General features: G+C 38.6%; 2 protein-coding genes across 2 annotated transcripts in view; both read right to left on the bottom strand.

Annotated features, from left to right (window-relative positions):
- Nucleotides 1–16,063, bottom strand: part of LOC143542342 (putative disease resistance RPP13-like protein 1) — a 39,095-nt gene that overhangs the window by 19,204 nt on the left and 3,828 nt on the right. The window lies entirely within an intron of this gene.
- Nucleotides 5,401–7,962, bottom strand: LOC143542362 (BTB/POZ domain-containing protein At5g60050-like). Its single transcript, XM_077034963.1, has 2 exons — nt 7,792–7,962; nt 5,401–6,407 (listed from the first exon to the last, which is right to left on the bottom strand). The coding sequence occupies exons 1-2, from the start codon at nt 7,960–7,962 to the stop codon at nt 5,478–5,480; spliced, it is 1,101 nt and encodes a 366-aa protein (XP_076891078.1). The 3' UTR covers nt 5,401–5,477.

Raw genomic sequence — 16,063 nt, 5'->3', positions numbered from 1 at the left:
CATATATTTCAACCCACGGCATTGTAAAATGGTTCATATATAGAAGTAAGCTCTTGCCTATAATAGAACACATATTAGTGTATATGCTAAGCTCTTGACTAGCTCACTCTTACACCCAAGCTAGTCTGTTGTCTTTCAACCAAGACAACCCAACAAGGTTAAAAATTTGATCATGAGTGATAACAATATCTTTTAGAGTGTTCATGCGCTAATGGTTTGGTTTTTCCCTACTGATATGAATGTTAACAGTTTCTTTTCGGTGATCATGCCCCAAACACTCGGTCTAAACTTCCATCGCATGCCGAAAACTACTAGACATAAATTAAAAAATATTGTCGTATGTAATTTTCAACTCATCTTTTATCTGTATAGAAATAGTGAAATACTATCAATCCCTCAAAATGACAGTTAACAGTTAACACGTACAAACTTTCACATTTAAGGATTTTACTGTTAAATGGGGCACACTTCACCACTCTTTCGAAGGGGCTCTTAAACATAATTTTATATAACGTCATATTATACCTCTCCAAGTTTTTGAGAAGATCTATGAAACTAGTCATACTTTCTTAACATGATGACTAAAATAATAAGATGCTGAAATCATAAATTTCTGCTAGATGTCACAAACAAAACCTCTTTTCACACTCACCTTAAGTAGGGGTGCAAACGAGTTGAGCCGCTCGTAAAAAACTCGATCAAGCCGAGCTTAATCGAGCTCGAGTCTAAAAGTAAGCTCGTTTAATAAACGAGCCCGAGCTTCACTTATCGAGTTCGAACCGGCTTACAGCCCTAAACGAGCATGTCATTTGTATAGTTTTTTAATATATATATTTAATAATTATTAACATATATATATATATATACACTGTTATGAAAAAAACTAAATAATAAATATTATTTATTTATAAAATTATAATTAAAAAAAATTCATAAGTTATATACATATAAAAATTAATTAATAAATAGTTTACTAGCAAAGCTTGAAAATCTACTAACGAGACAAACTTGAGTTTTGAAAATAAAGTTCGAAACGAGCCGAGCTCAGCTCCGTATAAATTAAACGAGCCGAGTTCGAGCCTAATCGAGCTCGGGCTCGACTCGGCTCGTTTGCACCCCTAACCTTAAGTAATATCACAAAGCAACTTCAAATGGTAAAAATAAGAATATAAGGATATTGGATATCTCTATTAATAAATAAATTATCTTTTTTCAGCGACGTTTTCATTTTTATTTTTTATTTTGCCCTAACGAGTTTACCCTTTGAAAATACAAAACCTGATTTAACTCTTTGATACCGGTAAGCCAAAGATCTATTAATTTACAACCATGGGTGCTCTTTCCATTTTGACGCCCATGCTTAAAGATTGTGAAATGGTCCTGGCGTGGGCCCATACCTTAAAATTAGGAGACATGTGTTGAATTCTGATAGCTGAGACAATAATTCTTTTAGCGCCTAAAAGTAAATGTAAGACTCGTGAATTAATGTCTGATACAAGATGTAGATGAGGCACGAGTGTTAGTTATGTGCATTATATATTACTGTTTCTTTTCAGAAAATAACTATCCATTATTTTGGAGATGCCATGAATAACATCTATTTCTTGTCTTCCAACCCCCCTATTATTTCTGGACCCGCATTCTTTATAACTTCACATTTTCCAATTTTTTGGTACCATAGTTTTGTAGGCATTTGTTTGTACAATGTTTGTATTTATGTCAAGAGAACGTACCACAAATAGTTTATTACAAAAAGTTTTTGATAGATGCTTTATTTCCTCTTTTTAGCCCAAGGATTTGTACATAATTTCATAATTAATAATCAAATTTCAGTTTGTCCGTTTCAGTTATTTTACGAACTTATAAACGCCATAAAGTTAATTAGAGTATGTATATATAAGCATTAAATATGGTTTGTCGAGTTTTAGGAAATCAAAATTTAAAAATTTCTTATAAATAAACCTCAACGTGCTCATCACTCGATTAGTTTTTGATAGTTCCACAAGAAAAATACTGATATTCATTTGTGGCGTATTAAAAATCTTCTTCATAGATCTACTAAATAATATTATTGATACTTGGGATGACGTTACTTTAGAACTAAATGATGTAATTTAGGAGTAGTGTATAGTTTGCCGTCAAAAAAATTTAAAAAGTTGATGGATTCTCAATTCTTCATATGGATCATATATCTGAAGATGATGCTATATATGTTTGTATTAAAAACACTTCTTCTTCTTACCATTTTCAAAAAGTAGGCAGTCAGTTAAGTTTCTAGCTAGTCCACAATTATAACACAATGATAGCTAACTGTGCCTAATTTATGTAATATGTAGGTGAGCACAAAATGATTGAAGATTATGCTGATTTGAGGATGAGACTTTTAGGTTTTTATGAGTGAGTATTAAAGTATTTAGTACTTAGCAATCTTGTGATACAAAAAGTTTTAAGACAATCTTTCAATGTACATCATGAATGTTATGATCAGATTTAATTATGTTTTGCACTATATCTATTATTAAATTATAAGATATTCGTGTTTTGTGACATTTTTGTGTATTAAAATCTTTTTTTTTTCCTACTTTTATCTCATTTCCACGTCATCGCTGTGTAAAACAAAAATCATAAATTAAGAGCTAAAAGTTGTTCACTGAGTTTACTTTTGTTTCTCCCTTAAAAAAAATAAGAATAAGAATAAAAAAAATAAACAGGACTAAACTCTTTGTCATGTACCATATATGACGATGAATTTATAAATATGTGATTATGATGAGTGTGTTAGGACAGACAACATGACATGGTGTTATTGAAGGATTGACAGTAAGAATTAAATGAGAATAACAATGCACCTTAATTACCTCCATCATAGTGTCTTTTATTTAGTTTTCATTATTTGAATTCCAATCCATAATAATGTGGTTGAATACTTGAATTTGAACATATTTAATCTGTTTGGACCACTTACCTTGGAATTATAATCTTCGTCTATATAATTGATTAAAAAACATATTTACTCTTAAATCTATTCACCTTTTAGAAACCTAAAACATCCGATTCTTAATATATAGCTTTAATTTTATTGTTTTTAAACAGTTATTTTCTTGTGTTTAGACTACAGCACACGTCTAATTGAAGAGTCATGTTGTCTCACTCTGACAATCCTATGTTATTTTAACCGGGTCCACGCTGGCTTCGAAGTTTGATTTGGGCATTCCTCCGAGAAATTATACCTTTGGCTGCCACTTAATAGTCGATGTGTCAGCACAAGAGCATAACTCTATGACCTAACACACAGTGGGACGAAAACATAGGTGGGCTCGGGATTCGAACTGACAACCTTGCACAAGGCTTATATCAAATTCTTCATTATTATAATCTCCCCACCAAAAGTGATACAAGTGGTGATCGAACTTTGGTTTCCACCGAAAAACCCAAATCTCCTACCACTAGCTCTATTCAGTTAAGTAATAATTTATGTTTGTGTGTATAGTGTTAGGATCAAATAAAAATGGTCCATACCCTACGGCTTAATACCTGGTCAAAGGAAACAACACACAGTAATATTTTTGTAAATAAAGTAATCACGCTACAAAGAATTACTCAAGAGTAATTATTATTACGCTAGGCTTTTAAGAGGGGGCGGGGTGGTGCGTGAGCCGGCCTCATCACCTGTGATGGCAATTTGCACACCGCCGCCGGTCATTGCTCACGCGTGATTGGGGATGGTTGCGTGATAGCCATCACGCAAGTGAGGGGGTGGAAATCGAGGAGGGAGCCGTTGGATGGAGGTAGCCGTTGAGGGGGGGGGGGTCTAGAATGGAGGACTGTCACCGGAATTGATGGAGGACCGTCGCCGGAATTGATGGACCACCGAAAAAAACAGGGAAGAAGGAGTACATCTGGAATTTAAACAGGTAGCCGTTGAGGTCGCCGCCGTCGCCGGAATTGATGGGCCGCGGTCACCGGAATTTTTTGTGTATTGGAATTGGTATTTGGGTGTGGGTTTGCAAGTGATACCGGCCGGAATTATACCAATTTGGGTGTGGGTTTGCAAGTGATGCCGTCGCCGGAATTGATGGGTCGCGGTCGCCGGAATTGGTATTTGGGTGTGGGTATTGGAATTGGTATTTTGGGTATTGGAATTGGTATTTGGGTGTGGGTTTGCAAGTGATACCGGCCGGAATTATACGACGGCAAAGTGGGTTTGGGTGGGTGTGGGTTTGCAAGTGATACCATCACACAGCCACCCCTACCAAATTCCATCAAAATGTGATGGATTTGGGGTTGGTGATGTGGCACACCACAATTGGGTGCGGTGTGTGAGGAGGATTGACCACCCCCCGCCCTAAGTAGCGAAAAAGTTATCACGCTACTTCAATTTGGATGTAGTATTACATAACTAAATTACTCTAGAGTAATAGGTTTTTTGCCACTTTAAAGCTTTAACGTAATAATCTTCCTGTATTTCACACACATAGCAAGTTAAAACCTATTTGGTGTTTTTATGGAAATACATATAAATCCGTGTTAGCATCACACTCGGCACAAAATTGTTATGGACCAATTGGATTTGTGATAAATAACTCGTTGAGTGAGTCAATCTCTAAGAAAATAAAAAGGAATCTAGAGAAGAATTTAGAGAGTTGCAGAAGAGAATAAGATGGGACAATTTTCTAATATATTCCATAATGCAAACAAGTACACTATAAATAAGAAAACAATGAAAACTAATTCAAATCTAGTTCCTAACAACCAGGAAGAGAACGTTGGCATCCCATTATTCTCTCTTGGACTTACTCAATTTATTATTCAAATAAACAAAAGAAAATAAACGTGCATTTAGCATGCATGCATGCAAGCAATTAGCCAATGGGCTTCTTGGGCTCAAGCAGCTTGTTGGACTCATGAATATCATCTTTGAATTTCTTAGGAAATGGCCCAGGTACATAACAAAAATATAACCAACAATTAATTCACACTTCACCATTTACTAAGTAAACAAAATAACCTACTAATAAGCAAGAATGCAAGATGAAGCAAATCCAGTATAACAATTACATTTTCTCTTTAGTAAAAAAAAAGGTCAAAAACCAGGTCGAGTAAGAACCGGTTTCGGGTTTTTATTGGTTTTCGGGTAGGGTCGGGAGGTTTTGACCGGGTATAGGTGAAACCGGTTCCAGCGGGTCTGCACACGCAGGTCGGTTAGGGTCGGGTCAGGTCCAGAACCGGTTTTCTTTTGCACCTCTATCATTAGGTGTTAGATCTCCCAGTTCCTTCTCTTCTTTCTTTTTCCTCATCAAAAGAATATTGCTGGATTATTTATAATTATAAACAAAAGTAGACAATGATCTCCATAACAGACCATAATAAAAATAAAATTAATAAACAACGTAAAACAACAAACTCATTATATGTACAAAATTATTTCTCAACACCTACAAAAATCAACACAAAACTTACAAAACCATTAACCATAATCAACTCGGGTAATCACACACGGTTATCTGCAACTGCGGCTCCGCCACCGGCTGCCTCACAAACGCTCTCCTCCACCATATCTCAAACGCCCGTTGTATATTCGGGCAATCATCCCCCTTTTTAAGAAACCGACTGAACCAACTCATCAAAAACGCCTCTTGTTGCAATAACGGTAACGTAAGAATAATATTACTCAACACCTCTTCAATCATTCTCCGGTGCACCGTTCTTGAATCACGTTTCATCCAACCAAAATCATCGTATAACGCGTCCAACCACGTCGACAACAAACTCACACGTGTCTCTTTTGGTAATAAAATGTTACCTCGACCAATCGCGATACATAATTGTGCAGTAATACGGCTTATCTTATGTCTATACATTATTGGAACTTTTGAATGAAGCATCGCAAGCTCATTTTGCTCCGACCATATTTGAACAAACTCCTCGCTTATTTGCTTTTCGATTAATATATCGACAACCCATTCGAGATTATCGGCTACACGACCTATTTCACTCATGACTCCTCGGTTTTCATCATTAGACGTCGCTTCAAATAAGCAATTAATAAGGGAATTAAGACACTTGTGACATATGGTGTAAAGCGTTTCTTTCGAGAGATTATTTTGGGGATAATTTTGATCCGATTCTTGTTTGAGTAATCGTGAAACTAGGGTTTTCATTTCTTTACGGGCTTTTTCGTCTTTTGCGTGTATGACTCCCGTGACGAGCCTCGAGAAGATGTCATCGAGTTTTGAAGATGTTGAGGGGTGTAATGGTAATCTTTGCAAGACTTCATGAGTGGTGTGAAGATGAAGTTCACTGAGATTTGATATTATTCTCTCTTCTTCTTCTTCTGACCATGGTACTGCTTCTAGATATTCTAGACATGATGATATTCCATCATCAAATTTTAATGCATCACATACCTATAAAGATAGTAACAGATTACCAATAAGGGTAAAACGATCATATCACATCGACCTAACTCTAATGCATCATACTTCACACGCCTACAAACATCGTCAAATTAAGCAACTGGTTGGCAGTTGACTTACTGGGTCAAAATAGATCATGTTCGGAATCTAAGTTAGCATGAATTGTGTAATTCTGCACCTAAATTATACAATTCTACATCAATTTGAACAAATATTATCTCTATCATGAAAACTAACTTCGATGAATCACATATCCATAAAGATAAATAAGAGATTACTAACAATTAACAAAGGTAAAACAGTCATTCCACATCGATGTAGCCTGAATCCAAATTTCTCAAAATATTTCTCTAAACATGTTAATTTACCATATTCTTATCACAATTCACACCAGTGTTATAAACCTGTTAGGCGCTAGACGGGCAGTAGAGTACCTCTTTATACGTAAATTTTCAAACTTATCACAATTCACACCAGTGTTATAAAACTCACTAGGCGCCATACAGACAGTGGAGTACCAACAACTGACAAGCGATTAATCGGATTGGAGCTTTATATGTAAATTTTCAAACTTTATATATAACTTTTCAAACTTATTAATCGAATTATATTAATAAGTGAAATTTCAAATAATTTATAGATTTTGACCGGTTTTGACCAATTTTGACTGCCTTGGACCAATAACCAATTTTAAAGTCCGATAAGTTGAAATCTCATTGGCAGCCCAGCGATTAATCACCACCAAGAATCGATTTTTACAACACTGATTCACGCACCTACAAACACGATCAAAATTAAACAACCTAGTTGACCTGTTGGTCAAAACAGACCATTTTCAGAACCTAAATTAGCATGAATTGTGTAATCCTACACCTACATTATACAATTCTACATCAACTTCAATAAAAACCCTAACTTTCCAATCAAATCTCAACTAATCAAACCTAATAATAATAATAATAATAATAATAATAATAATAATAATAACAAAATCAAGAAACAAATAATTTTCAAATAATTCAACGATTTTGACCGAAAGTGGCTGCAGTTTGACCAATTTTGACAGCCTTTAAGTTATTACAATTTTAGAGGCCGACTAGTTGAAATCGCACCAGCAGCCCAGCGATTAGCGATTATTTGCCACCAAGAATCGATTTTTACAACACTGATTCACACACCTACAAGCATGATCAAAACTTAACAGCCTAATTAACTTCTAGGGTCAAAACAGACCATACTCGGAACCTAAATTAGCACCTACATTATACAATTCTACATCAATTTCAATAAAAAACCCAAACTTTACAATCAATCTAAACTAATCAAACCTAATAATAATAATAATATCAAAATCAAGAAATAAACAAGCACGTACCTTTAACAACCCCAGTATCTTAACCACACCTTCACCCAGCATCTTCTTAACCGGGTCATCACAATACATCAACACCAGTGTTTCCAGATACACCTCCACGTCATCACACTCACATATCTCAACCGAGTGGTGGGACCAGTCGAAGCATGAAATGAATCTGACCTGATCCATGACGATGTTTCCACGGATTTTCGAGATGAATGAACCACGTCTTGATCTTCTTCTCCGGCTGCTTGAGACCTGCAATGGTTTTTCGGGGGTGTGGAGGTGACTACTAAGAAATCATAAGATCTCTTGTTTACAGACACAAAAAGTGGTGGTGGCTCTTATTGAGCATGACCCCTTAATAAGGAGGTGGAGACCTCCTTATATAGAGAGTCTCATGGCCACCATCATGGTACCTAATGGGCCTAGCCCAGTTAGGGTTACCTCCACAAAACCCCCTCAGCCCAATAACATTGTATTAGTCCATATAATAAAATAAGCCAAACATAATAAATTTAGGGTCGTAAAACCGGGTTTAGTACCATACCCCTACAAGCCCCCCAAGTCCAGCGTTGCTCCTGGGCGCGCAAGCGTCTAGGTGGAGCGCTGGACTTTATGAGGTGTGTTAGGTCATGGGGCGGTTTTTTCCCTTTCCTTCGGCCTTGTCTTTATTGTCTGAGTTTTTGGAGGTTTTTCCCCATGATGGTGACATGTTGCGGTCCTTGTGATAATGATGGTGCCCTGGCATAAATAAGATATAGCACGCATCATAGTGGCGCGAGGCCTGATAAAAGATGGAGCGCGCATCTTGATAATAATGTAACATAACTTGCGCGCGAGGCAGCTTATGAGTTATGAGAATAATAAAGCCTGCGCGCGAGGCGACTTACGGATCTATGAGAATAATAAAGCCTGCGCGCGAGGCGTCTTACGGATCTATGAGGATAATGAAGCTTGCGCGTGAGGCGACTTACGAGCTATAAGAATAATAAAGCTTGCGCGTGAGGCGACTTATGAGCTGTAAGAATAATAAAGCTTGCGCGAGTTGCGGCTTACGAGCTATAATAATAAAAAAGCTGCGCGCGAGGCGACTTACGAGCTGTAAGAATAATGAAGCTTGCGCGTGAGGCGGCTTACGAGCTATAATAATAGAGCTTGCGCGAGTTGCGGCTTACGAGCTATAATAATAATAACAGCTTGCGCGCGAGGCGTCTTATGAGCTGTATGAATAATAAAGCCTGCGCGTGAGGCGACATACGGGCTGTAAGAATAATGAAGCTTGCGCGAGTTGCGGCTTACGAGCTATAATAATAATAAAGCCTGCGCGTGAGGCGACTTACGGGCTGTAATAATAATGGAGCTCGCGCAGATGTTGCGTGCGCGTGCGCATAGGCTCTGGCTTTGTGTTATGCGCACGCGCAGATGTTGCATGCGCGTGCGCGTAGACTTGATGTCCCGCGCACGCGCAGTTGTTGCATGCACGTGCGCGTAGACTTTGTGTCCCGCGCGCACGCGCAGTTGTTGCATGCGCGTGCGCGTAGACTTTGTGTCATGCGCCAAGCGCAGATGTTGCGTGCGCGTGCGCGTAGACTGATGTGAGAGCATGTGATGCGTAAGCATATGTAATACGCGTTAGCATCTGTGATACGTGAGCATATGTGGTGCATGAGCATGTGATATGCGACTGCGCTCAAGCATCATGGTGGTGTGCATGTTGAACGGAGCGGAGCCGCGTTCGGTCTTGTATTCGGCGCGAAGCCGTATGGGTTTATGAGGATTCCCAACCTTTAAGTATGGCGCGTAGCCATATGGGATATTATGAGGATTCCCAACCTTTAAGTATGGCGCGTAGCCATATGGGATATTATGAGGATTCCCAACCTTTAAGTTTGGCGCGTAGCCATATGGGATATTATGAGGATTCCCAACCTTTAAGTTTGGCGCGTAGCCATGTGGGATATTATGAGGATTCCCAACCTTTAAGTTTGGCGCGTAGCCATGTGGGATATTATGAGGATTCCCAACCTTTAAGTTTGGCGCGTAGCCATGTGGGATATTATGAGGATTCCCAACCTTTAAGTTTGGCGCGTAGCCTTGTGGGATATTATGAGGATTCCCAACCTTTAAGTTTGGCGCGTAGCCATATGGGATATTATGAGGATTCCCAACCTTTAAGTTTGGCGCGAGGCCTGATGCGCGCATGCACGGCGATGGAGTGGTGACTCGTGAGTGCGCGTGCATGGCGGAGGTCTCTTGCGCAAAACCCAGATGGTGGTTTCCGCGGCGGCACATGCACGGCTGCGGAGTGAGAATCCGCGGGCGCGTGTACATGGCGGCGGAAGTCTGGTAATTTCTGGATCTGCAATTTTAGAGTCAGATCTGCAACTTTAAACCTAAAATCCAGGTCTGTAATCTAGATCTAGATCTGTAAATCAGATCTAGATAGATCTGAAGCTCGGAGCAGATTTAAAACCATCACAGATCCGGAGACCTGATCATTCGAATCAGGCCGTTTCTTCTTGCACAGATCTGGAAGCCTCTTTTAGATCTATGGATCTTTTTGAGCTTTAATAGAACAAGCCTTGAAGCCTTTTTCTGTAAACTTCCAGATCTGGGTTTTTCCTGGGAGAGATCTGACAGCCGAGATGAAGATCGAAGGGTAGTTCGTTGCCGTCCCACGGATGGCGCCAATGTCGAAGCATGAAATGAATCTGACCTGATCCATGACGATGTTTCCACGGATTTTCGAGATGAACGAACCACGTCGTGATCTTCTTCTCCGGCTGCTTGAGACCTGCAATGGTCTTTCGGGGGCGTGGAGGTGACTGCTAAGAAATCCTAAGATCTCTTGTTTACAGACACAAAAAGTGGTGGTGGCTCTTATTGAGCATGACCCCTTAATAAAGAGGTGGAGACCTCCTTATATAGAGCGTCTCATGGCCACCATCATGGTACCCTAATGGGCCTAGCCCAGTTAGGGTTACCTCCACAAAACCCCCTCAGCCCAATAACATTGTATTAGTCCATATAATAAAATAAGCCAAACATAATAAATTTAGGGTCGTAAAACCGGGTTTGGTACCATACCCCTACACATATCAATTCTCTCATAGTTTTAACTAATTTTTAACGTTTAATTTACGTAAAGTTGTCATATACTCATATGAACTTGTACTTTCAAATGTTGTTATTTGTATAAAATTAAAAATTGATATGTATACTTGTATAGTAAATGAAGGAATTTAAGTAACTATTTTTTAGAAAATAAAAATAACAAAAAAGAGTTATTATATATATTGGTCGTGAGGCAATCACATCAGTCCCCAAGCCCGTGCTGGATTGCTGGCCGTTTTCGTTACTTCCTTTTCTTATGTACCCCACAGCCACCTCACTACCCCTTCTTCATATTAAATATAGGGTCATGCTATGCATACACCAGCCCCTTGGTGTAGGAATAAGGCTATATGGCTCGTATAGGCCTATACGAGTCGTATAGCCCTAATTTATTGACCTGCGTACGGACGTGTCAGTGTGGAAGCTTTTTGCAGTCTATACGAGCCGTATAGATTTTCCAGCTCGTATAGCCTACGTAACTCGTCTGACCTATACAAGCCGTATAGGGTATATACGACTCGTATATACAGCATGTACTTTGACCAGAGATTTTTAATTACTTTTCTTGTCTATACGACTCGTATAGATAGTATACGACCCGTATAGACCAGGTGTCATATTTTCTTTCTCAAACCATAACTCATATACGTGTCAACCAAAATGGATTGTATTACCACATCTAAAAAGTCGTTACCCCGAAACGCTCATGTTGTACGTATGTTGTTATGTATATTTTTATTTTGTAACCAACTGGGTGTTGCTTTTAATATTTTGTAGTTTTAAAATTGAAAAAAAAAACTATACGAGTCAAATAGACCCTATACGAGTCATATAGCCCTATACGAGCCGTATAGGGGCTATACGATATAAAAGAATAAAACCTGACACTTCTGCTTGAAAATGACTTGACCATGTACCTATACGAGCCGTATAGAGCCTATACGACTCGTATAGGCTACCCTGGTGTATGTATAACCCAAGCCTAAATATATTGCTTTCTTTTTCTTTTTTTTTTTAAATAAAAAGATAGCTATTATTATGATTTATGTAAATTACAAACTTTTCTTTAATTTTTTTTAGTGTAAATCACGTTATTTTACTCTCACGGTAAATCATTTATGGCTTTTGTTAGATTACAAACTGAACTAGTTATGACTGTTTTAAGTAAACATCTGGTTTAAGTTGTTAACTACGGTTTACGGGTTTAGAAGAACAGCAATCCTAATAACCAATCATTTTATTCGTTTATAATATTTATTATTGTTTTAGAGTAATTTTATCATTTATAACAAAGTAAAGTGACATTTTTGTCCCTGGAGTTTGGTTACTTATGTGAGTTTGGTTAATATCCTGTTTAGTTGAAAAAAAATGTGAAATTATAATATAAGTAACTCCTGTAAATTCTCTTGTCTATAGGAAGTTAAGAATCTTCCCATAAGTTGGTGGGAAGTATGAATTCTTCCAACTTGTTGCATGTCCTTATAAACACGTCACACTCACCCTTCAACTCCCCCCCCCCCCCCCCCTTTTCATTCTTCATTCAATCATTCTTATCATGCAAGATGTAAGTGATGAGAGGCAGATAAAATCGCGAACTTGCTAGGCCACAAAGGTTCAGGCACACAAGGTAGAAATCATGATAGTGTTCGCCTAGGACAAACTCATGATAATATGTTTGCATATTTGGGTTGGTGTAAGTTTGAGTAGTCTAGGTTTAGTTTTAGTGCGTTAGCATTACCAATCAGAGTACCTTCAACGATGGATTTATCCATCGGTGGTCTCTCAATGAAGGTAGGATACGTCGACAGTATGTTGGTGAAGGTTTGTGAGAAATGATGTGGATAAGAGTCATAGACTTCATCTAATTATGTAAAACAATTACCAAGAGATCACCGACAAATAACTCTGGTATATTAGTAAAGGATCAACCAATTAACGAATGCTTTTCACCAGTAGACTAGTTTTTCCCTAGTTTTCCATAAGCTTTCATCATGTTTTAGGAATCCCTAGTGTCTCCTCCCTTACATGTTGATTCGTTTGCATCTTAGTGATTTGTTTTTGGAAGGCAGTAATATACAATATGCATGAGGTGTTAAACAAATGATTTTTAGTTTGTTAACGATAAAAAATACATTATATAAAAAGAATACTTCAAAGAAAGACTAGGAGGTCAATATCTCCCAATGTTGTAGTTGTCGGGATCACCAACAACGGCATAATGGGAATCACGAATGGTTCCATCCCCACCTCTCCGCTCCACAATTTAAGTGCAAATTTGTGATTGTGAAGACGGTTGAGTTGGTATTCTTTCTTGGTCGGGTGACTACAGTTAAAATTGTCGATACAGAGTTTTGAAACATCAAAATATTATATTTGTGAATTAGTTCCCCTATATTTTTAATTTCTATGCATTTTGTGAAGAAAATACATTTATGTGCTTATGGGACATGCCACATGCAAGTGACATGTACACGAGACCATAAATAAACTCATACAAACTAGGATATTCGTCTCTCATCATATTAATCTCATTGATTGTGTTTGATTCTATCGTGTAAGATTAAATATTGTTAGGTGCAAAAGGCCTTGGATAAGTTTGTACATGAAGTGTGTGTTTGATTTTGGCCCAATTTGCACCAAACTTGTAATGGATAATTTAAGCACGTCACTACTGATTATTTATCACTATAATATGAGACTGGATCTTAAACATATTACACCAAAATTTACTGGTCTAGATTTATAAACAGGCATGTAAACAAATCGAATAAATATATATTGGGTATTTTGAAAAACTTTAATCAAAACAATTGATAGAAGAGGAATTAATGAACATGTTTTCTTGTTCACATTCATTCCATAAGAAATGAACGTGTTCATGTTCATTTATGTTTATTAGTTAACAGTGAAATAAACAGTTCATGAACGTAATCGGATGAACATAACTAAACATAGATGGGCGAACAATTAATATTGATCCAAAACCTACTATAAGAAAATGTAAACATGAAGGTGTTGGGCCTAAAAAATATTAACAAACGTAAACTTATAACATAAATGAACGTAATTGAACAAGCTAGACATATGTTTATATACATCTGTTTAACAAAAAAAATTGTCCTCATGTTTGTTTGATTATTAAATAAACAAACATAAACGAACTTCTCATTGTACAATTCACTAAACATATGGTTTGTTTACAAGCCTATTTATAAAATTTTGGGTTTGTCATTGCAACGTGCCAAATTTTATCAACGTCTTGATATAAATTTTCTCGAAACCAAGTCATAAGACAGGCCACTATGGTGAGGGGCTTCGAAGCCCCTCCCCAGTGCCACGTCAGCGCTGGGGGGCTTCAAAGCCCCACCCCAAAGATGCCCCTCAATGGTGACGGGGCTTCGAAGCCCCTTAATTTTTTTTTCTTTTTTAATTTAATAAAACTAACAAACTTAATATAAAAAACTAAATAATAAAAATCAAACTTAATTAAACTAAAATACATAAAGAAAACATACAAATAGAAAAAAAAATACAACTAATTTTCGGCGTCCGAGTCCTCGTTTGCGTATTTTGCCATTATCTTTTCTTTCTTTTTCTCCAAAAACGCCCGCGTGGCCGGATCTAGATGCAAGAGATCCTTTGCGAGGAGCTTGAAGTCATTCTCTCGTTGTCGTTCTGATTTAGCCTCCTTTCTTTCTTCATGCATGGCTTTGTATTCCGCATGCATCGTTTTTCTTTCTTCGTGTATTATCTTGAATTCCTCTTTCGAGTGTTTTTTTTCCTCGCGAAACTCTTTAAGTGCAAGCTCCAAGTTGTCAAACAGCGCGCTCACGTCGGAACTCATCGAGGATGTCGTTCTAGACGAAGACCCCCCGCCTCTAGCCACCGCCTTGGCCCTTTCTCTTCCTACCGGACGTGGCAACTCATCCGGTTCATCAAAAAGAAAATCGGGATCACTCTCGTTTAAGTTAAACTGAGAACGAGCATCTGACGCAGCTTGAGACGGCGATTGATCGGCCAAAGTAGACGTTGTTTTTGACCGTTTGAACGGTCGCGGTGAAGATGTCGGGATCGGATACCACTTTGGCGAGCTCGTGCATTTCTTCCAAATTTCAAACATCGCCATGCCGAAGTGGTGACCATGAAGGCCCTTGTATTGTTTCAACATAGCCTCAAGAAGGTCGGCGTCGTTCGTGCCGCTTTTTCTGTTGTTATTAAGGCGAGTGTGAATTGTGGAGAAGTGGTTCATTTTTAAAACCATTGCCTTCCATTTGTTGGAGACGGAATCATCCCCGCGTTAGCGACCTTGATCCGTTATCTCAAAAAACTTATCACGTATTTCTGCCCAAAATATCACGGTGCGTTTACTGTCACCTAACACCGAGTCTCCGGATGAGTCGATCCACGCTTGCGCCCAACGCCGCTTCCTCATCATCTTCCCACTTCTTCCTGTCGTACAATTTGGTTGGTGTTTGATCGGCAACGACCTTCTTTTTATGGCTTCGCTTGCGACGAACTTGGGGTTCGTCGACTTGGGTTTCGGGAATTTGGGTTTCCACAACTTGGGTTTGGGGTGTTTGGGTTTGGGGTGGCGGAGGCATAAACGGCATTGGCATTCGATAAAACATATCGTTTGGAGGCATTGCGGGTACATGCTGGTTGGCAAAGTAAGGGTTGGTAGGGTCATTGTTTGCGAGTAAACTAGCCCACCACCTTTGAGACGGATCCCACGGGTTTGGGTTGGTGTTCGGGTTTTGGTTAGGGTTTGAGCTCGAGCTCGTGTTCTGGTTTGGGTTTGGGTTTGAGCTCGAGCCGGTGAAATTTGAGAAAGGATTCATGGTAGAGAGTTGAAAGTTTTTTGTTTTGAAATTTGATAGTATTTTGTATTTGTTTGTGTATAGAATGATAAAATGAGTTAGTATTTATAATAAAATAATTAGTTTTTTTTTAAAAAAACTAGCCGTTCAAAATGAAAGTTGGGGGGGGGGGGGGGGACCAAAACCCCACCAAGCGCGCCGGCCGTTTGAACGCTGGAATCAACGGCGCCCAAGGAACAACCGCGCCCCACGGCGGTGTTTCGCGCCCATCACCCCATGCCACCTCAGCCAACCCCGCCCCATAGCGTATAGTCTAAGGCCATCCTCTATGGTGAGGGGTTTCGAAGCCCCTCCCC

The sequence above is a fragment of the Bidens hawaiensis genome, unplaced genomic scaffold (assembly GCF_021521415.1).
Source record: "Bidens hawaiensis isolate Kalapana, Puna unplaced genomic scaffold, B.hawaiensis_p1.1 tig00012834_1, whole genome shotgun sequence".
Taxonomy (NCBI): domain Eukaryota; kingdom Viridiplantae; phylum Streptophyta; class Magnoliopsida; order Asterales; family Asteraceae; genus Bidens; species Bidens hawaiensis.
This window is presented reverse-complemented; position numbering and strand designations above follow the sequence as displayed.